This window comes from Sceloporus undulatus, chromosome 1 (genome assembly GCF_019175285.1).
Source record: "Sceloporus undulatus isolate JIND9_A2432 ecotype Alabama chromosome 1, SceUnd_v1.1, whole genome shotgun sequence".
NCBI lineage: Eukaryota > Metazoa > Chordata > Lepidosauria > Squamata > Phrynosomatidae > Sceloporus > Sceloporus undulatus.
The window spans coordinates 141,620,276-141,642,428 of record NC_056522.1 but is presented as its reverse complement, the minus strand read 5'-3'; the positions used below and the strand labels follow the sequence as shown (position 1 = coordinate 141,642,428).

General features: G+C 48.6%; 1 protein-coding gene across 3 annotated transcripts in view; it reads left to right on the top strand.

Annotated features, from left to right (window-relative positions):
• Positions 1-14,188: 14,188 nt before the first annotated feature.
• Positions 14,189-22,153, top strand: part of LOC121919898 (glutathione S-transferase A3-like) — an 88,485-nt gene continuing 80,520 nt past the window's right edge. For 2 of the 3 annotated variants that reach the window (XM_042446897.1, XM_042446894.1), the window contains exons 1-4: positions 14,189-14,342; positions 15,808-15,859; positions 17,381-17,513; positions 19,476-19,623. In XM_042446897.1, the coding sequence (XP_042302831.1) occupies positions 14,256-14,342; positions 15,808-15,859; positions 17,381-17,513; positions 19,476-19,623 (420 nt within the window). In that variant the 5' untranslated portion in view covers positions 14,189-14,255. The remainder of the gene's footprint in view (positions 14,343-15,807; positions 15,860-17,380; positions 17,514-19,475; positions 19,624-22,153) is intronic. The other variant, XM_042446896.1, reaches the window with a different exon arrangement.

Sequence of the window (22,153 nt, the reverse complement as noted above, 5' to 3'; positions counted from 1 at the left end):
AAACGAAGAACCCTCAAAAGCCCCCATAAGTCTTCGGGACTGAGGGTAGCGAGGCGGTCTCCAACCGACTAGGAGGTCGGACGGCTTCTCGCATTCTAAGAGGGCGTACCAGAGCCGTAGGTCCATCGCGTCTCTCTTCGTCGGCCAAGGCAATCCAAAGGCTTCGAAACCGAAGGAGCTGGCGGGCCTTTTTTCGTAAGGGGCAAAGTCTCCAGATCTTCCTCATGCGGCAGCGCTGCTGTCCTCCTCGACCTCGCCGGACATCCGTTCGTCCCAGCGGAGGGCTTCCCAGGCCTGGAAGAAGAGGCACCACGAACAAGTCGGGTCGTGAGCCTGCCCTCGAAGAAGCCAAAGCCTCCAAGATCGGGCCCCCACCACCGACCCAGCCAAAGGCGAGGAGAAGAAGCGCGCCCCCCCGTTAAAACAGGCCCGGCGCTTTCCACTTCGGCAGCTACACCACGCGATCCTATGCCGACGGGCAGGAGGTCGACGGACTTCCGGGGTAACCGCGGACACCCCACCGCCTCTGCCCACCATGACTTTGTCCACGGGAGACGAGACTGTTCTTCCTCTCGGCGTCGCCAGGAACACCGGGCGCCCTCGGCCTCGCTGGAACCGACGACGAGGAAGACCGAGCCCCGCGGGCAGAAATACCGGACTGTTCTCGATACGCAATCGCGCCGGTATTACTTGTCGGTTTAGGAGGAAGATAGCGATGAGGAGTTCACCCAGCGGAACACCCATAGTGCAGGACCGAGCACCCCTTCCAGATCGGTCCCCGACAGTATCTGTCTACGAGAGAGATCGCCGTCTCCACCCGCAGGGCGCGTTTGCGATCCTCGGCGGACCTGGTTCGAACCACCCCGCCCGAGATGTGGACGGACCCCTTTCCCTCGGATCTGGACGCCCGACGACAGCCCTTGCTTCCGTCTGAAGCACCTTCGTACGAGATTCTCAGCGGGGGGCCGGGCCTAACCCAGAGGATGCATACCCGGAAGCCATCTCCCCTCGGAACGACGTCCGGTCCTTCACCTAACATTTCGTCAAGAGGGCGAGGGCTCTCGACATCGAAGCTCGCCGCCGCGGAAGACGACCTGAGGATCCGGTTGAAGCGCGGGTGCAACGTCGAGTGCCTACTCCACCTTGGCCTGCCTCATCGTCCCGTCGCTCCAGACCATCGTGAAGAGGTCCTGGGACCTCCCAGGCCAGCCCTGTCGGCGGCCCCTCAGGCCGCAATGTGGAGGAGTCCGCGTGCTCTACAGAGTCCGCCCCGGCGAGCTGTCCTTGGTTGGCCGACCACCCAGGCCGAACTCTGCATCGTGGAGGGAGCCCACACAGCTTCGTCCCGAAGCAGGCGACCTCCCCTGTCGATCGGAAGGGCCGAAGAAGGTGGACGGATGGCCCAAGAAGGCCTACGCGGCATTCGGCCTTGGGGTCAAGGCTGCACTACACATACAACAAAACCCGGCCTGCATGGGGGGGGCCTATATCCAGAGAACCCGCATGACGGATCTCTCCCCTCATCCCGACATCCTGGACGACATCCGAGGCAGCTGGTGGAGATCAGAGACGAGACTCATTCCATAGGAAGTTGGCTTCATCAAACACTTCCAGTATAGGGCAGACTGCTCAGGGAGGGCCATGTTGTGCATCCTGGCACTTATCGACGGCCAACGCCTTGGTTGAGGGCCCTCGGACCTCACCCACGGTCAGGGCGGCCATCGAGGACATGCCCCCGACGGCAGCCGGGCTCTCCACAGCGCGAGACCGCGACCGTTGAACAGGAAGTTTCAGGATGAAGGCGGCGGCGAAGAAGCATGGCATGTCCTCAGCAACCGCTTCTCCGTCCGGAACGTCAGCGCCGTGGCAGCCGCAAGGTCAGTACCACAGGGACCTCTTCTCCGCGATCGACAGGCCCCCAGACAAAGTGCTCCCAAATACAACCGCTTTCCCCTCGCAGCTTCCTCCTCCTCTGGCCGTCGCAACTTCCCGCCTAGGTAAACCGCAAGGCCCGCCGGCAGGACACCGACCGGGAAGAGAAACCTGAAAGGGACGCACGCGCTCGCCCTCCTGTCAGCCCACACCCCCGCCTTCTTTTTTGGACATTCGGAGCTTTGTTAGCAAATCTGGGCCTCCATAACATCGGACCATCGTGGGTTCTCAACATCGTCCGTAGGGGTGCAGGCCTCGAGTTCCAGAGCTCTCCGCAACTGGAGCCTTTCATGTCACGTCCCCCCCTCGGAACACCCTTCTCGACGAAGTGCGCGCCTTGCTTGGTAAAACGGGGCAATCCCCCTTTGCTGCCCGACCAATGTCCTCGGGCCTTTTTTCCAGGTACTTCACGGTGCCGAAAGCGGATGGGGGCAACAGACCCATCCTGGACTTGAGACAATTGAATTTGTTCCTGGACTACCGCCGTTTTCGAATGGTAACCGTGGCTTCCATTCTGCCTCTACTACTCACCAGGCCTGTGGTTTTTGTACCGTCGACCGAAGGACTCCTACTCAAATCGGGATCCGAGAGTCCACGGAGATTCCTCGGCCTTCGCTGTCGGCTTCCCTCTACCACGACACGTGCTTCTTTCGGCTTGGCCACGGCTCCACGAGTCTTCATAAGTGTATGGCCAAAACCGGTGGGTGGCATACCTTCATCATAAGGGCTTTCATGGTCTTTCGCCTACCTGGCGACTGGCTGTGTTGCAGCCGAATCCCAAGGCGAGCTGCAGGAGGCAGTCCTCATTCGCTTTGCGCCTCTTGGACCCCTCGGGCTGGGTGGTTCAACGAGGGAAAAGTCCCACGCACACCAACCGGCAGTCAAGTTCATCGGGCCATCCGCGACTATCCAAAACCTGCTTGGCCTTCCCCCTCCGGATCGGTTTAGGCACTGACAACGTCCTCAGGCCGTGCATCTCCCACGAAGGGTGAGAGCCAAGACGTCCAATCGCCCTGGGCCACATGGCATCCAACAACATTTCGGGTCACCCTTGGGGCAAGACTTCGTCGTCGCCTCTCCAACCTGGTTTCCTCGCCTCCGCCGTCTATGTGTCTTGGAGGACCCTCCTCAAAAGTGGCTCAGGGTACCAAACGAGAACTGGTGGCCGTTCCTCAGTGGTGGCGAGACAGCTCCAACGTCGCACGACTGCAACCGGGATGCCGTTTCATCAGCCCCAGGCAACAACTGACTCGGACAAACCGATGCAATCCCTGGAAGGGATGGGGCGCCCAACCTGCTTCGACCTCGTCGTCAAAGACAGGTGGTCGCACAAGACGAAGCTCCTCACATCAGCTTTGGAGATGCCTCTAAGTGGAAAAGGCTCCTGAGGGCGTGCGAGTTGCCGTCACAAGGAAGGGTGGTCCTCCTGAGGACAGACAACAAACGACCGTGATGTAGTACTCAACAAGCAAGGTGGTACCAGATCCAACCTGCTCGACCTCACGCTGCTCCGCACTGGGGACTGGTGCATCCAGAGACGCGTCCTCCTCCAGGGCGATCATCTTCCGGAGAGGACACGAGTTGGCAGACCGCCTCACAGATATCGCATCGGTGTGCCATGAGTGAGGCTCCATCCCGAGACGGTCAGCGACCTCTTCGACCGGTGGGGAACCCCCCGGATCGACTCTTCGCGACCAGATGGAAAGTTAACTGTCCCAGTTTCTGTTCCAGAAGGCGATTGACGGATCCCTCGGAGACGCGTTCGCCTTCCGCTGACGGGGAGCTTCTCTAGCGCTAACGCCTTACCTCCGTGCCCATCTCATCATCAGGAGTGGTGTCCACGATGACAACAGACACGCGCAGAATGGGATCCGGTCCGACCCCGTGGTGGCCGAGCAAGCCGTGTGTAGCACCCTTCTCGGCCCTCTCCACCTCTGGCCAGGAGATCCTTCCTCCGTCTCAACCGCGTCCGACCTGCTGGCTGTCGATGCCAGGACGGACGGATTCTCCCCGGACATCGAGAGCCTGCCGCGGTAAGCCTGGAGGATACAGCCCGGACGGCCCCTGCCGGAGGCATGTAGGACGGTCATCCTGCTGCAGGAAAACCTTCCACCCAGCGGTCTTATGCCACTGAAATGGAGGAGATTTTTGCCCCTCTTCTTGACCAAAGGCTTGTCGCCTGCTCAGGTTTGCACTCCAGTGGTGCTGGAGTTTTTGAGGGCAACTTTGGATGAGGGGCTGTCCTCACATCCATCACAAATGCTACCTGTCTGCATTTGGGCCAAATACCAGTTCGGGGGGAAAAAGGGGTTGCTTGTCTTTCTTCTTAAAAAGACCCCGTTGGTGAAGGGGTTCCTGAATGGTTGTGGCAACCTGTATCCTCCTGTGTCGGTACCCAAAAAAACGCCGGCCTGCAGCTGGAGACGGTACGTCCGCAGCTCCAATCCAGCCCTTTGAACCAATGGGCCACAGCGGACTTGAGAAATATTGACTTGGAAAACCGCTTTTCCTTGGGCCATCACCTCTGCCCCCGCGTGCGGGCGAACTCGGTGCTTTACGGAGGGACCAAGCCATTCCTGAGGTTCGCACAGGACAAAAGTGGTCCTCCGTACGGAACTCACCTTCTTGCCGAAGGTCGTGTCCTGCTTTCCAACATGTGCCAAGGACATTGGGTTGCCCACTCTCGCATCCAAACCCGACGTCGGAATGCGGAGCGACGCCTACACTATCTTGATGTCAGAGAGCACTGGGCGTTTTTATTTGGACAGACTGTTTGCCCTCGTCGGTCCGAGAGACTGTTCCAATGCTACTCGGAACCGAAGAAGGGGTTGCCTGTGGTCTGCGCAGAGGTTTTCCCAATGGGTGGCTGGTACCATTCCAAACTCTGCTACAAACTGTTGGGCAAACCTCTCCCTTGCAGGGTTCGGGTCCCACTCCACAAGGTCAATGGCACATGCTCTGCATTCTGTCAGGGATCCCTTGGAGGATGTCTGCAAGGCTGCTGTCCTGGTCCCAACCTCTTGACTTTTAATTAAGCACTATAGGGTTGGGACCAAACCAGGGCCATCCGAGACGCAGCTTTCCGGGAGGGCTGTGTTGGTTTTCAGGGTTGCTGGATTGCACTACTGATGTTGTGTGTCCCTAGTGTCATGTACAAGAGGCACTGTTTTGACATTCTTTGAATGTTGGTTTGCACAATGTCTATGGGACCGGTCTTGCATGACCTCTTTCCCTCATCAAGGTTTAGCATGTTTGTATGGTTGACTGTTCATGACAAAGAAGACTGACGCTTTTTAATGTTCAAGGTGTTTATTGTGACAATAAAGATACCTTTGGTTACCATCGCTTTGGTCTCAAGGACACATCCCGCCGCCGCATTACCTTAGATGTCGTTAAACAACCATTTGTATGATTCGCAGAGAACCAAGAAGAAAGAAGGACAGGTTGCGTACACTGTAACAAGTAGTTCTTCGATGTCAATCTGCGAATTACCATACAAATCCCACCCGTCCGTCCCTCAGTGTCCTGCCTCACATTGGCTCTCCATGCCTGCTTGGCGGAAAAATTGCGGAACTGGGGAAAAGAGCGGGAAGGCAGGGGCCGTATACGGTGGGCGGAGTACCACCCCCCGCCAAAAGTTTCAATATGTTGCGATAAAACGGGCCCAGTGAGGCCAGTAGGTGCCGACAGCACTGCGCAGGCGGAAGTTAAACCCATTTGTATGTATTCCGCAGATGACCAATCGAAGAAATACTGTTACAGGAAGCACCTGTCCTCTTTCCCCCATGATGTAGGTCCCAAGAGGTCCGGTGACCAAGATGTCCTATCACACAATGAGGGAAGGCACTGCAAAATGTAGGCATTTCGAGGAAAATGGAGGGCATGGCCCAAGAAAGCTAAAAACAACTCATAATAAATCAGCTAATGCTTCATAGCCATGCTCACATGGAGACATTTTTGGAATTCCTCCGGGCAGAAGGCTGAAAGTAGGACATGTCCAGGAAAAGGAGGGCATTGGAGCATTCTGAGGCAACTGTGCGCTGTGTACGGGTTTTTTACTTATACTCTCCACCGTCCCCCATTGCTGTTGTTGGTGGGTATTCAAGTCCGTTCACAACTTCTAGCACGCTATAATGAGTTTTCTTGGCAATATTTGGTTCAGGAGGAGGGCGGGTATGTGAATTGATATCCCCTGAGGCTGAGAGGGTGTGACGGGGCCCAGGTCACCCGAGTGGATTTTTGGCCCAGGCAGGAATCAAACCCTGGTCCTTGTAGGCCACACTCAACCACTACTCACACTGGCTCTCCGTACCATGCAATAATCTCATACATTTTATCAATATCCCAGGAGGGTTGGTTGTTCCTGCTAGAACATGCGGACAAAGGAAATTAACCCACCAAACCCACCAGACTTGCTGAATGAAAGTGCACCCTGCATTGAGGGTTATGGGTTTGTTAGTCAATGGATTGGTTTTTGCATGAAAAGGCCCAATTCAGGCTCATGGCGTTCTACAGTTGAGCGCAACCTGGAAGGGTCACACCATTGAGACTTGAGAGGTCTCTGCGGCTCAGAGGAGGAGGACCATGGGAGGTGGACTCATAATTGAGCGGCATATGTTCTAAGAGCATCAATGTGTTCTATTGTTTTATGGGAGAAACAAATCTCCATGTAGCCCTGACAGTTCATAATAGAGATGAAGAAATGAGAAATATACAAACCTTCAACTTTTGTGAAACTGTAATAATCAATGGCATCACTGTGACATCCAGTCGGACTTTCCTTGGACAGCTCCCCTCCCCGGGCAAGCAACTGCCCCACACCGTGACACAGGGATGGGGAACACAACTGTTAAGGGCAATGGATAGGGGAGCTGTATCCAACAAGATCCTGGAGGATTAAAAGTTCCTCAGTCCTGCTTTACATATATTGTACAAGGTCCCAGGCTCAGTTCAGGCCCACAAGTAAAAAGGGATCTGTGTCACAGGTCTGGGGAAGCGGGGAGGAAGGGAAATGGTGTAGAATTGGCTTACGTCTGTTTACCTGAAGGTGAACTGTATTTGTTTTTTTTGGGCATGTTTCCGTTCGTCAGAAGGGTGCCATTGGTCTCCTCTGAGGGCTGAGAGAGTGTGACTGCGCAAGTCACCAGTAGGTTTACATAACTAAGCTGGGATTTAAATCTAATACACATGTCCTAGTCATTGATCATTCAGATATCAGTCTCTAATAGTGCTCACATGCTTCCATTGCTGGGCAAAACACATAGCTGTGGAGCTAGCTTGGCATCAGATGGTATCATTTATACGGTCAGGCGGTGTCAGGTCAATGTTTGAATGGGTAAATCCTGCCATTCTATATGCATGCAGATGCAGTTTAGGACTAATTTATTAAGCAGTTATGCATTTTATAGGAGAAACATAGATCAGCATGTGTCCTACATGTCACCTCAGCTCAAGGCTTTTTAATCAGTAGCAGGAGAGCACTCCAATCTCAGGGGGCTATGGTTCTAAAACAGGAATGGGGAACTTTTAATCCTCCAGAATCTTGTTGGACTACAGCTCCCTTTTACTGGTGGTGCCATGAACGACCTGGGACCATGTACAATATATGTAAGCAGGATGAGGAACTTTTAATCCGCCAATCTTGTGGAACAACTGTTAAGGGCATGGATAATGGGAAGCGGTAGTCCCGAAAAGATCTGGAGGATTAAAAGTTCCTCATTCCTGCTTTACATATATTTGTACAAGGTCCCAGGCTCAGTTCATGGCACCACCAGTAAAAGGGAGCGGGTAGTCCCAACAAGATCTGGAGGATTAAAAGTTGCCCCATTCCTGGTTTTAAGACCAGAGGCCCCTGAGATTGAGTTGCTCTTCCTGCTACTGATAAAAGCCCTGAGGTGAAATGTCAGGAGAAAAACCATGCTGATCTATGGTTCTCCTATAAAAAGGAATAACTGCTAAATTAGTCCTAAGACCTGCATCTGCATGCATAAAACATGGAATGGAAGGATTACCTCAAACATGGACGCTGACACAGCCTGACAGTATAAATGATACCATCTGATGCAGCGATGTGTTTTGCCCAGCAAATGGAAGCATGTAGAGCAACATTAGAGACTGATATATGAATGATCAATACTAGGTACATGTTGTATGGATTTAAATCCAGCTTAGTTATGTAAACCTACTGGGTGACCTGAGCAAGTTAACACTCTCTCCCTCAGAGGATGACAATGGCACCCTTCGGAAGAAACAGGCCAAAAAATACAATTCACTTCAGGGAAAGCGAAGTTAAGCATTCTACACCAGGTTCCCTTCCTCCACGCGACCCCAGACCCTGTGACCACAGATCCTTGTAACTGGTGGTGCCATGAACTGACTGGGACGTTGTCAATATATGTAAAGCAGGAATGAGGGAACTTTTAATCCTCAGTCTTGTTGGACGACAGCTCCCATTATCCATTGCCCTTAACAGTTGTGTTCCCATCCCTGGTGTCCCTGGTGTGGGCAGTGCTGCGGGGAGGGGAGCTGTCCAAAGGAAAGTTCTACCTGATGCACTAGTGATGCCACTTGATTTACAGTGCAACAAAATTTGAAGGTTGGTAGATTTCTCATCTCATCTCTGATTGAACTGTCCAGGCCTACATGGAGATTTGTTTTCCCATAACAATCAGAACCATGATCTTCTTAGAACATATAAAGCTCAATTATGAGTCCACCTACCCGGGTTTCCTCCTCCTCTGAGCAGCAGAGACCTCCTCAAGTATCAATGGTGCCCTTCCGAGGTGGCGCTAACTGTAGAAAGCCTGAGCTGAATCTGTGGCATTCTTCATGGCAAACCAATCCATTGAACGACAAACACAGAACCCTCAATGCAGGTGCCACTCATTCAGCAGTCTGGTGGGTTATGTCGTTTCCGCATGTTCTAGCAGGGACAACCAACCGCCTGGATATTGATAAAATGTAGAGATTATTGCAATGGTAACGAGAGCCAGTGTGATGTAGTGGTTTGAGTGTTGGCCTACAAAGACCAGGGTTTGAGTCCTGCTGGCCACAAAATCCCTGGGTGACCTTGGGCCAGTCACACCCTCCTCTCAGCCTCAGGGGATAGCAATCAAATACCGCCTCTGAACAATCTTTGCCAGAAAACTCCATTATAGCGTTGCTAGAATTGGGTGAACGACTTGAATACATCACAACAACAGCAATGGGGGAGTAATAGTAAAAAGACAAGTACACAGCACAGTTGCACTCAGAATGCTCGCAATGCCCATCCTTTCCTGACATGTCCGACATTTCAGCTTCTGTCCAGGAGGAATTCCAAATGTCCTCCATGTTGAGCATGGCTAATGAAGCATATTTATATGAGTGTTTTTTAGCTTTCATTGGGCAGGCCCGCCATTTTCCTCGAATGCCTACATTTTGCAGTGCCGTTGCCCTCCATTGGGTGAGTAGGACTCTGGTCACAGACCTCTTGTGACATAAATCATGGGTGAAAGAGGAAGAGGGACAAAGGTTGCTTACCTGTAACAAACAGTATTTCTTCGAGTGGCATCTGCGAAACATACAAATGGGTTTCACTGCGCCTGCGCAGTGCTAGCCTCGGACCCTGTAATCACTGGCAGAGTTTACCGACTCTGCACATATGGAAACTTTTTTGCGGTAACTACGCCCACCCGTGTATAAGTGGGCCCCCCACTGCAGTCCCCTCTTTTTCCACCAGTGTCCGGAAAAATTTTTTTCCGCCAAGCAGGCGATGGAAAAGAAGCCAATGTGAGCAGGACACTGAGGGGACGGACGGGTGGGATTGGTATGCAATTCGAAGATGACCACTCGAAGAAATACTGTTACATAAGCACCTGTCCTTCTGCTTCTTCGTTGTCTCCTGGCGAATCAGACAAATGGGTTTTAGACTGACCAAGCTAAGGTATCGGCGGAGGGAGTGGTCCTGAACCAAAGCTATGGTAAACGCAAAGGGTATATTTATTGTAAAATAACACCAATTGAAACATAAAAAGCGTCAGTCTTCGTTGGTTCAATGAAAAGTCAACAAGCAACATTGCTAAAACCTGATGAGGGAACAGAGGTCAGGCAATCCGTTCCACATAACATTGTGCAACCAACATTCAACAGGAAGGTAAAACAGTGGCCGTCGGTACATGGACACAGGAACACAAACATCAGTAGTGCATAATGCAACCCTGAAACCAACACAGCCCTCCCAAGCTGCGTCTCGGATGGCCCTGGGGTCCAACCTATAGTGCTTAATAAAAGTCAGAGGTTGGGACGAAGACAGCGCCTTGCAGACATCCTCCAAGGGAATCCCTGACCAGGGAATGCAGAGATGCGCCATTGAACCTTGTGGAGTGGGACAGAACCTTCCAAGGGAGAGGTTTGGCCCAACAGTTTTTAGGGTAAAAAAAACAGGGGGTGGATGGTAACCAGCCACCCAGTTGGAAAACATCTGGCGTCAGACACAGGCACCCCTTCTTCGGTTCCGAGTAGCAATTGGAACAGTCTCTCGGACCGACTGGAGGCAACAGTTCTGTCCAAATAAAACGCCAGTGCTCTCTGAACATCAAGAGAGGTAGGCGTCGCTCCGCATCCGACGTCGGGTTGATGCGAGAGTGGGCAACCAATGTCTTGGCACATGTGGAAAGCAACACGACTTCGGCAAGAAGGTGATGTGCTCGTACGGAGGACCACGTTTTGGCCTTGTGGAACCTCAGGAATGGCTGGGTCCCTCCGTAAAGCACAGAGTTCGCCCGCACGGCTGGCAGATTGATGCCACAAAAAAGCGGTTTTCCGAGTCAATAGTCTCAAGTCCGCTGTGGCCATTGGTTCAAAGGGCTGGATTGGAGGGCGACATGACCTCTCCAAGCGCAGCCGGCGTTGGGACCGACAACAAAGGAGGATACAGGTTTGGCACAACCCGTCAGGAGCCCATTCACCAAGGGTCTTTGAAGAAGAAACCCTCCCCCCGAACTGGTATTTGCACAAAAGGCAGACAGGTTAGCATTTTGATGATGTGAGGGACAGCCCCGCATTCAAAGTGCATCAAAACTCCAGCACAGTTTTTTTTTTTTTTTTTTTTTTTTTGGAAGTTGGAAACCTGAGCAGGAGACAAGCCCTTTTGGCAAGGAAAGAGGCAAAATCTCCTCCATTTCAGGGCATAAGACCGCTGGTGGAAGGTTTCCTCAGCCAGGATGACCGTCCTTACTGCCTCCGGCAGGGCAGTCAGGGCTGTATCCCCAGGCTACCAGCGGCAGGCTCTCGATGTCCGGTGGAGATCCGTCCGTCCTGGATCGACAGCAGTCCCGGACGAGGGTTGAGACGGAGGAAGCCATCTCTGAGAGGTGGAGAAGGGATGCGAACCACGGCGGTCTCGGCCACCACGGGGTGACCAGGATCGCATGCGAGTGGGTCTGTTGTCATCGTGGACACCACGCTGATGATGAGAGGGAACGGAGGGAAGGCGAAGAAGCTCCCCCGTCCAGGGAAGGGCGAACAGCGTCTCCCGAGGGATCCGTCCAATCGCTCTTGAACAGAACTGGGGACAGTAACTGTTCCATCGGTCGCGAAGAGTCGACCGGGGGTTCCCCCCGGTCGAAGAGGTCCGCTACCGTCTCGGGATGGAGCCTCCCACTCATGGCACACCGATGGAGATCTGCTGATGCGGTCTGCCAACTCGTTGTCCGCTCCGGAAGATGAATCGCCTGGAGGAGGAACGCGTCTCTGGAATGCACCAGTCCCAGATTCGAGCGTGAGGTCGAGCAGGCCTGGATCTGGTACCACCTGCTTGTTGATGTAATACATCCGGTGGTGTGTTGTCCCAGGAGGAACAGCCCTTCCGTGACGGCAAATCGAACGCCCTCAGAGCACTTTCCACTGCGAGCATCTCCAAAGCCGTTGATGTGGAAGGAGCTTGCTTGTGCGAACCACCTGTCTTGACGACGAGGCCGAGCAGGTGGGCGCCCCATCCCGCCAGGGAGGCATCGGTGTCAGATCAGTTGGGCCTGGGCGATGAAAAGGCATCCCGGTGCAGACGTTGGAGCTGTCTAGCCACCATCTGAGGGAAGCGGCCACAGTCCTCGGTACTGAGCCCACTTTTGACGGAGGGTCCTCCAACGAAGAGAGGCGGAGAGAAACCAGGATGGAGAGGCCGAAGACGAAGTCTTGCCCAAGGGGTGACGAATGTTGTTTGATGCCATTGGCCAGGGCCGACTTGGAACGTCTCTTGGCTCTCACCCTTCTGTGGGAAGATGCACGGCCGAGGGACGTTGTCAGGGCCTGAAACCGATCCGGAGGGAGGAAGGCCACTTTGCGGAGTCGAGGATGGCCCCGATGAACTTGACCTGCCTGGTTGGGGTGAAGTGGGACTTTTTTCCCTGTTGAAAGACCACCCGAGGGAGTCCAAGAGGCGCAAAGCGAATGAGAATGCCTCCTGCAGCTCGCTTGGGATTCGCTGCAAACAGCCAGTCGTCCAGGTAGGGAAAGACCATGAAGCCCTTCGTGAATGAAGTAATGCCACCACCGGTGCCATACATTTATGAAACTCGTGGAGCCGTGCAAGCCGAAAGGAAGCACGTTGTAGTGTTACGAGGTGGAGCCACAGCGAAGGCGAGATCGCGCGTGGACTTCTCGGATCGCCGATTGGAAGTAGCGTCCTTCAGTCGCGGTCACAAACCACAGGCCCTGGTGGAAGTAGAGCAGAATGGAGCCAGGTTACCATTTCGAAAACGGCGGTAGTCCAGGAACAAATTCAATTGTCGCAAGTCCAGGATGGGTCTGATTGCACCCAGCCCTTTCGGCACGTGAAGTAACTGGAGAAAAGGCCCGAGGACATTGGTCGGGCAGCAAAGGGGAGAGTGCCCCTTTACCAAGCAAGGCGCGCACGTCGGCGAGAAAGGGTTGTCCGAGGGGGAGTTGGGACATGAGGCTCCAGTTGGCGGGAGCTCTTGGAACTCGAGGGCAGAACCCCTACGGACGATGTTGAGAACCCACGAGTCCGATGTTATGGAGGCCCAGATGTTAACAAAGGGCCTCGATGTCCAAAAAAGAAGAGGGGTGAAGGAGGGACGAGCGCGCTCGTCCCGTCAGTTCTCTTCTTCCCTGTCGGTGTCCTGCCGGCTGGACTTGCGGTACCGAGGCGGGAAGTTTGGCGACGGCCAGAGAGGAGGAAGACTGCGAGGGAAGCGTGTCTTTGGGAGCCCTGTTGCTTGGGAACTGTCGATCCAGGGAGAGGTCCCCCCTGTGAACTGACCTTGCGGCGGCCACGGGCGCTGACGCTTCCGGAACGGAGAAGCCGGTGCTGAGGACATTCCATGCTTCCTCTTCGCCGACGCCTTCATCATGAACTTCCTGTTCACTCCGTCGGTCTCGGCGTGGAGAGCCCGGTGCCGGCGAGGGGCATGTCCTCGATGGCCGCCCGGACCGGGGGGTTGAGGTCCCGAGGCCTCAACCAGGCGGGCGTCGAAGTGCCATGGATGCCAACATGGCCCTCCCTGAGCAGTCTGGCCATATTCCTGGAAGTGGGGATGAGCCAACTTCCTATGGAATGGAGTCTCGTATCTGATCCTCCACACCAGCTGCCTCTGGATGTCGTCCAGGATGTCCGGGATGAGGGGAGAGATCCGTTCCATCCTCCCCATTCTTCAAAAAAGGAGGTGCTTAACAAATCAGCTTTTTCCATTTAATTTTTTTGTTAGTTTTTCCATCGTTTGAAAACTGCTGTATGATTTAGACCCATGTAGCTGAGGCTAAGCCCCATTGGACTTTACTTTTGAATTGATGTGTGTAAGACGGTTCTGTGAGACTTTCACTGTTCTAATAACAGTAGCCAGTTCATAAAATTGTAGTGAAGAAGTGTTAACATAAAGGCTAGAACAGGAATAAAAACCTTGAGTAGGAAATTAAAGGTTTCATTTCAGAAAGAGGACATTATCTTTTGCTTTTTATTAAATTGAAATATGGCAGATGGCAGAGATTTGGAGAAATGGTTGAGAGAAGAGGCAGATAGTGTGTGTAATAACTGATTTTAAGATGAAGACAGTTTGCTCTGTGGGCAGCGGATATGAACTTCAAATGAGACTTAAATATTGTAAACTTTTTTTAGTACTGTTGTTTATGTGTACTGTATGCAATATGAAATAAAAGTATTTTTCATTTTTTAAAATATCAGTTCATTTCCTACTAAAAGCAGCAACAAAAGCAAAATAAAGATTTTCAAAGCTGTCCTGCTGTTTCTTCAGTTTTCCACTTCCCATATGTAATTTCATTTTAAAACCATCCTTTTTGTCAAAATAGGATAGAAAACACTTGGAAACATGGCTGGAAAACCTAAGCTTCACTACTTCAATACAAGAGGCCGAATGGAACCCATAAGATGGCTGCTGGCTGCAGCTGGGATTGAGGTTTGTTTTCAGTTGCTTTTCAAATAGATCATATCTGTTTAAGGATTCATTTGAGGTACTGGCTTATATTGATAAGTGGTTAAATCCTTTGTTGCAGATTTGGAAAGAGGAGTTTTAATTTCATGCCAGTACTCACTCGCTTCAGAAGCTGGGTTTACCATTACACATAGTGAACAGACCAATGCAGGCAACTGATTCTTGCTATTGGAAGAACTGTAGTTATTTCATTGAAAACAATGTGGTGCAATGGTTAGAGTGTGAGAAAATTCAGGAGGCGTCTTATGCTTCCCTCGGTTTCTTTTGGCAACGTGCAATTTACTCTGAGGTGATCTAAATGTGGTGTCCAAGTGTATTTCCAGTTCTCACTCAAAATTAATTTGGCAAGAAGATATGTTGCAGGACAGTAGTATGGATTTCCTGTCTGCTATATTTAGCTAATGTTGCATTGGTGGAGAGGGAATGTTCCCTCCTCCCTGCATGTCCTCTCTTCCATTTCTCATGGCACTCCAAGGGCAATCCCCTCTAGAGTAAAACAGAATTAAATTAAAGGTCTAAATAGCCATATTTAGAAATGATAGCATACCTCTGTTTTTTTCTGTATAGTGGGGCCCTTGGTATCCACTGGGATTTGGATCCAGGACCTCCTGCAAACACCAAAATCCATGTATCCTCGAGTCCCATTATATACAATAAATAGTGGGCTAGGACTCTGGAGACTAGGATTTGATTCCCACTCAGCCATGAAACCCACTGGGTGACTTTGGGCAAGTCACATGACAATGAACACCACCCAGGGTCATGGGTTTTCTTTGCAGACAATGGATTAAATAGACACATTTCCACCTTGCATATCCTCCCGCCCTGAGACCTTGCCATTCAACAACAGACCAAGACAGAGATTAACATGTAAATCACTTCCTCCCAACCAAGGGTCACACAAGAGTGTGTGTGTGTGTGTGTACATACACACACACATACATGCCACCACCCTCTGAAGATGCCAGCCACAGATGCAGGTGAAATTTGGAAATAAATTCTTCAAGAACATGGCCACATAGCCTGGAAAACCCAGAGAAAACTAGGAGAACAAATACTGTAATTTATATACAATATCAACTTGAACTCTTTGTGTGGAATCAGGACATAAATTATTTTGCTAAACTGTTTTTTTACCTAGTAAATGATTGATTATGAAGAATTATTAGTGGAGTTTGTTTTTGCCTAGCATTCAAATTGGTTTTCAAGTCACATAGCACTTTTAGCTGTCTGTCTCCAGCCTCCTTCCCTAGTGCGATATTCTTTTCTCAAAAATGCCATAAATGAACATGAAAGAATAAGCTAATCAAGATAGTTGCTCCCAAGCTTCATTGGTTTTCAAAAACTAGAAAATACTGACATTTGGGAATTGCACTTTATGTTAGGAGATCCTTCAAATCATTTGCTTTTTTGTTTGTTTGTTAAATAGTTTGAAGAACAATATATCCAGTCAAAGGGAGAGCTAGAAAAGTTAAAGCAAGGTGAGTATGCTGTCTGACTGTTTAATATGTAAATAGGATTCACAATCCTTTGACTATTTTGCATTGGTTGTGTGGTTACACTACATACTGTAATTAGAAAGGGAAGACAGCTCCCCCAAATATAGATTGAATCATGACTTGACACTCAAATCTATTTCTTAGTGCAGCTTTTGCCAGCTGAAAATCAGATATAGCTTAGCTAACATAAGAAATACATTTTTCTCTGTGTATTCACTATTTACTACTATTTACTTTCAATTCCCCCCCCCCCCGGCAAAAATGCCTTCTGGCTTTTGATTATTTTTTTTTGGGGGGGGGGGGGGGAGGCAGAAGAACTGGCTATGGCTCCCTTGTGAGAGCAACCCCCAGCATGGGTGGGGTAGGGTCACAGCTCAGTCTAGCCAGTCCTTCAGTTAGGTTGGCAGTACTTGAGAGTGCTGGGCAACCTTGCAGCATAACAGCCAGGACCTCTGGACCAGGTGTAGACTGATTCCTGGAGGGGCTGGTCTAGTAAGTGCTGGGCCTGAGAAGAAATGGCTTCCCTGTCACCTGCTGCTGGAAAAAGAATGTGTGGTGTCTACAGTGGGCTCTTGTTATCTTCAGGCTTACTATCTGCAGATTTGAGTTTCTGCAGATAGCAACCCCCCCCCCTTTTTTTTTTTTAATGGAGGCACATGCAGCCATGCACATGTTGCACCGCTATAGGAAACAATGGGACTTGAGGTCCCACATTTTTTGTTATCTATGGCAGGGTCCGGAATGGATTCCACAATGAATCCAGTGGACAACTGTAAATATATACTTGAATGAATTGAATAAAACCACTGAGCAGCACTGTTTTCAGTTAGACCCTGAATCCCAGAAGGATACCTTAACATTGAAATAGATTGGATAAAATGATTGAAAACAGGTTCTTTTTGTTTACTTAACTTTTGTGGCATAATGAAACCATTTTCCACCTTCACAAGGATGAGTATCTTGTACATCAAGTGCTAGCAGTGTCAATTAAATCCATTTTCATTCTAGACTGTAATAAAACAACATGTGGAAAAGTCAAAGGAGGATGAATATTTCTTCCAGCCTCTGTATGTCATTGTGTAATTATAAGTCATATTTGGTTTAATGTGATAGATTTTACCAGTCTTTCTGCTTTTAAATACTTCAGCTTTATAGAGCTAGATGCAAGTGATTCAGTCATACAGTGCACAGTAATGTGATCCAGGATTTTCAGTTGGTACAGTGGGCCCTTCCCTTACGAAGGGGATCCGTTCTGGATCCCTCCACATAAAGGGAATTCCATGTATGCTTGTGCCCCATTGCAAACAGTGAGGTGTATTGTTGCGGCGCACACACCATTTGCTTAATTGCCATGCAGCTTCTGTGTAAGCTTGAAGCCACGTATGATGCACCTGCGTATGGCACAGGCGCACTGTACTTACACGAAGACATATGTCTGCATGTGTGTATGTGATAACAAGGAAAATAAATGTATTCTTCACATTTTTCCTCTCTTTCCACAAGATGGACTCCTGCTTTTCCAGCAAGTGCCCATGGTGGAAATTGATGGGATGAAGATGGTGCAGACCCGAGCCATTCTCAACTACATTGCTGGGAAATACAATCTCTATGGGAAGGACCTCAAGGAAAGAGCACTGTACTGCAAGATTTCTAAATTTGGTTACTGCATGTCTACATTTCTTTACTGTGCATGAAAATCTCTGGCTTACCATAAAGGATCTGCTGATAAGTTATGAGCCAGTATATGCCAGCTCTCTGCCCCTCCCAGTTGCAAACAAAAAGTGCTGGGTGGAGCACTATTTATTCAGTTGACTTTTCAAACAGAACTGAGTTCACATAGACTTGTTCATTAGAAGTCAAATGTCATTCCTCCAGAGTTCATCCACTAATCTAGGGGTGGGCAACATGTGGTCTTCTAGTTGTTGTTAGATTACAGCTCTCATCAGCACTAGCCATCGGCATTAATGATGATGGATGATGGGAGTTGCAGTCCAACATAATCGGGAGGGCTCGCCATTACTCTAGCATTTCATTTAATCCCAACAAACTGAAATTTAATGCACTTTCCCAAGGTTTTGTATGAATTACATGAAATTAAATTACATTAAAAAATAATTTTCCCCAAAGTACTCTTCATTTATAGGAAAGCAGTGTGAACAATGAAAGGCTGTAGTCCTATAAACATACATTGAGTAAGCTGCACTGAATTCACTGTGGCTTTCTTTTGAATAGACATATGCATATATATATATATATATCTCCATCCATCCTTCCATCCATCCATAAGTACCTTTTCTGGCAAGTAGGTTGTTTCAGGGAATCAATGAAATTAAATTAACTTGGAAAGCACTCTTGTTACAAGAGAAATTGATATTTTCAAGAAGCCTTTCACACTACCTAATTATAGCACTATTATTTAACTTGAATTGCCATGGTTCCATCCTATGCAGTCCTGGGATTTGAAGTTTAGGGAGGAGTGTTTGCAATTTTCTGTCACAGAGTAATTCTAGTGCCTCATCAAATGACAAACCCCAGGATTCTTTAGGATGGACCTGTGACAGTTAAAGTGGAATTGCAGTTCTATAACTAACTGTGTATTGTGAAAGGGCCCCAAGAAAAACATTCATTCTCTCTATTCATGTGCAAGAGACAGGATTATCGTACAATGGGCCCTCATCATCCTTTGGGATTTGGTACCAAAACCCCCCATGGATACCAAAATCCATGGATCATCAATTCCTAATATATACAATGGGGTAGCAAAATGGTGTCCTTAATAAGAAATGGCAAACAGCAAGGTTTGGTTTCTGATTTTTTTTTTTTAAAAAAAAAATTCAAGCCATGATTGATTCGATGGATAAAAAAATCCCATAGATACAAAGGGCCAACTGTACATTTCCCTCACTCCTTGGGATGGAATATATTCATGTAAATCTGTTAGATGATGCCTGTGACACTGCTGTAAGATTTCCCCATGAATTGCTTGATCTTGTGTTTAGCTTCGTATTAATTTTGTATTTTTTTAAATTAAAATGTGCCTTGGCTTCATCCTCTCTCTTAAAGGGACAAATTGTGGCCATCTACAAATGCACTGGTGGACTGCAGCTCCTCCCATCAGTCCTAGCCAGGGGTAATGAATGTTGGAGTTGCAGTCCAACAACATCTGGAAGTCTGCAGTATGCTTGTCTTTACATGAGTTCTCTTCCTTCTTCAAGAGGGCCAATACACTAATGTTAACATGCAGGGTTGTTTAAAGGATTATATATGAGATACAGTGTTAATTAAGTTAATTGTACCTTTGAAATTTTCCTATTATGTGATATTCTAATTAAACTTAGTAATATTATAAGTATTAATCTATCATTATATCATTATAATGGGTGTCAAAGGAGTTCCGTAAAGCCAAAGGAGTGCCGTAAATCCACGGCACCACATCTATTGCACCATTTTTGCACCCTGGAAAGGCCAGATCAGGGCTGCGACATGCATTTTCTACGACCCTGATCTGGCTGCAAAAGGGGTGGCTGCAGGCCACCCCTTAGGGGCTCTCTGAACAGCTCCTAAGCTACAGCATCATGAAAGCATTCTCTTTTTACAGAATTGATATGTACAGTGAAGGTGCTGTGGACCTGAATGAAATGATCATGATCCTGCCCTTCAAACAAGGTGATGCAAAGGAGAAAGAGAAGGAAAAGACAGCCATCCTTGAGAAAGCCACTGGCAGATATTTCCCAGTCTTTGAAAAGGTGGGCAGCTACCACATTATTAGACAAGATAGTTGTGGGAGCTCAACAATTGTTAGTCATTGCTAGGTGTCAGTGAGAATTTTTGGTATATCAGAAATCGGTAGCAAACGTGAGGAATAAATGGGGACTGAAATCCAGCCTCAGATGCTACAGTTTGTAACTTTACCATGACGTAGCTACACAGCCCTTCTAGTGAATTTATATGTATTGGGGCAACCTGCACAGCAGGGCACTGTGTGAGGAGCCCCAATTCACAGTGGGGGCCCATTATGCAATGGAACACATTGCGCTGCAGTGCTAATAGGACCCATGGCACTATGGTGGCTTGTACAGTGGTGCCTCGGGTTACGAAATTAATTCGTTCCGCCGCCGCTTTCGTAACCCGAAAAGCATTCGCAAGCCGAAAACCCATAGGCACTAATGGGGAAAAGCCGCGATTTCGTGTGAAATAGCGCCGAAAAGCACCAAAATTTTCTTCGTAACCCGAAATAACCTTCGTAACCCGGAACAGTTATTTCCTATGGGATTTTTTCGTATCCCGGAAATTTCGTAACGTGGGTATTTCGTATCCCGGGGTACCACTGTACAGTGGTCCCACATTGCTACATCTCTGTTCTCTCCTGAAAGTACAAATGTAGTGTGATGATGAATTCAACTTTACAGAATCAAAACTCGGTTTACATGGACATAATGGCATAACAGGATGGCATTTAGAAAGTTTGCAAACTTGAAACAATGAAAATGTTTAGACAAATAAATGTTTAAAATGTTAGATGCTTCTGGCCTACTCTTCTACTGATGTCTGAAGTCATCTTGGTACCTAATGCATGTGTGTGTTCTCCCATGGAAGCAGTTGTACATTTTTGTTGGATGCAGAACATTGACATACGGTTCAAGATTATGGAAGTGGAGTTGTGCTTGATGAAATTGGTGGTAGGACTCCTTTGGTTGTGCATTCAGCTGCATAGTGTTGCCATTCAGTACAAGAGTTACATAGTACAATAATAGAATCTGAATTAGATGGGACCACAAGGGACATCTATTTCAGCCCCTTGCCATGCAGGAATATATAACTAAAGCAGTAGCAGTCCTGAAGATTATTAAACTCTGTTTAAAGACCAGAGATAGAGTCTGCCATCGCCCAAGGCAGTCCATTCTATTGATGAATAGCTCTTACAGTAAAAAAAGTTATTATTGGAACCTTTTTCATATAAGTTGAATCCATTGTTTGTCTTCTAATCTGAAGAAGGAGAAAACAACTCGTTCCATCTTCTACATGACATCCTTCAGATATTTAAGATGGACTGGCTTCATGTCACTTCTCTGTCTTCTCCAAGGTGTACATATCCCTTCCCTAAATCAGCTGTTTCCCAACTTGTTCCAAGGAGCCCTTAGGGCTCAGTCTGCACTTCCCAGGTGCTCTGCAGCTGCTCTAGGAAAATGAAGAAATAAAATTGACAACATTAAAGAATAGAAACAAAAGTAGATCAAATAAGAAACAAGAAAATAACATTCTGAACTGAAATTTACCAAGTTGACTTTGCAAGTTGCTAGTCAAAAGGATTACAACCCTGCCCTAATCATTCCTCTAAGCTTGGTTTTCCAGACTTCTTCATCTTGGTTTGCTCTCCTGACATGTTTCCAGCTTTCTGTCAATGATAACTTCATTATAAACTGCCTTATTTCTTGTTTGGGATGAAGGTGGATATAAATAAAAGAAACAAACAAGCAAAGCCTGTGTGCAAAGCTGTATGCTATGTATGCTATGCAACTCTGTCAAGCATGATGTCAGCCAAATTGCATGTTCATTGTGTCCAAAACTTGGCAGTGGCTCTTCGGAAACATAATCCAACCTAATCTGAAACCTTTTGCGTGTAATGATGTAAGACTGTTCAATGGGTGATTTTCAAAATGGTCCAGCTATATCTTCTCAGTTTTGTATATTTGCCTAGAGCAGTGGCTGTCTGCATTTGATTCTCCACATGCTTTGGACTTTGGCTCCCAGAAGTCTCCTTCAGCATGAAACTGTGGTCAGGATTCTGAGAGTGTGAAATCCAAGACTCATGGAGGAGCAAAGCTTAAGGACTACTGCCCTGGAGCACTAGAAGTCTCTTAAATGTTTCCTGCTCTGTAGGTCCTCAAGATCACGGAAAGATTTCTGGTGGAAATCAGCTCAGCAAAGCAGATGTCCAGGTGCTTGAAGCCATTTTAGCAACGGAAGAGTTAAAGGCTGAGTTTCTCTCCAAATTCCCTCTTTAAGGTAAGCAAATAGTTTTGTCAAGACATGCAATGTAATAAGGCAGCCCAGAGATGATCCTGCAGGTTCTTAGATGCTAGTCACGTACTTCCGATCATGTGGTGATGGATTCACAAGCAGTTGAAGGGTTGATGTTTTCTAGAGGAGGGCTAGGAGAAATGGCCCTCCAGATTTGAGTTCCTGTAATCTTTTATCGGCGTTGGGCAGGGCTTTGGTCTGAAGTCTATAACTAACTAACTAAATAAATAATAAATAAAATACTGTAATCAAATG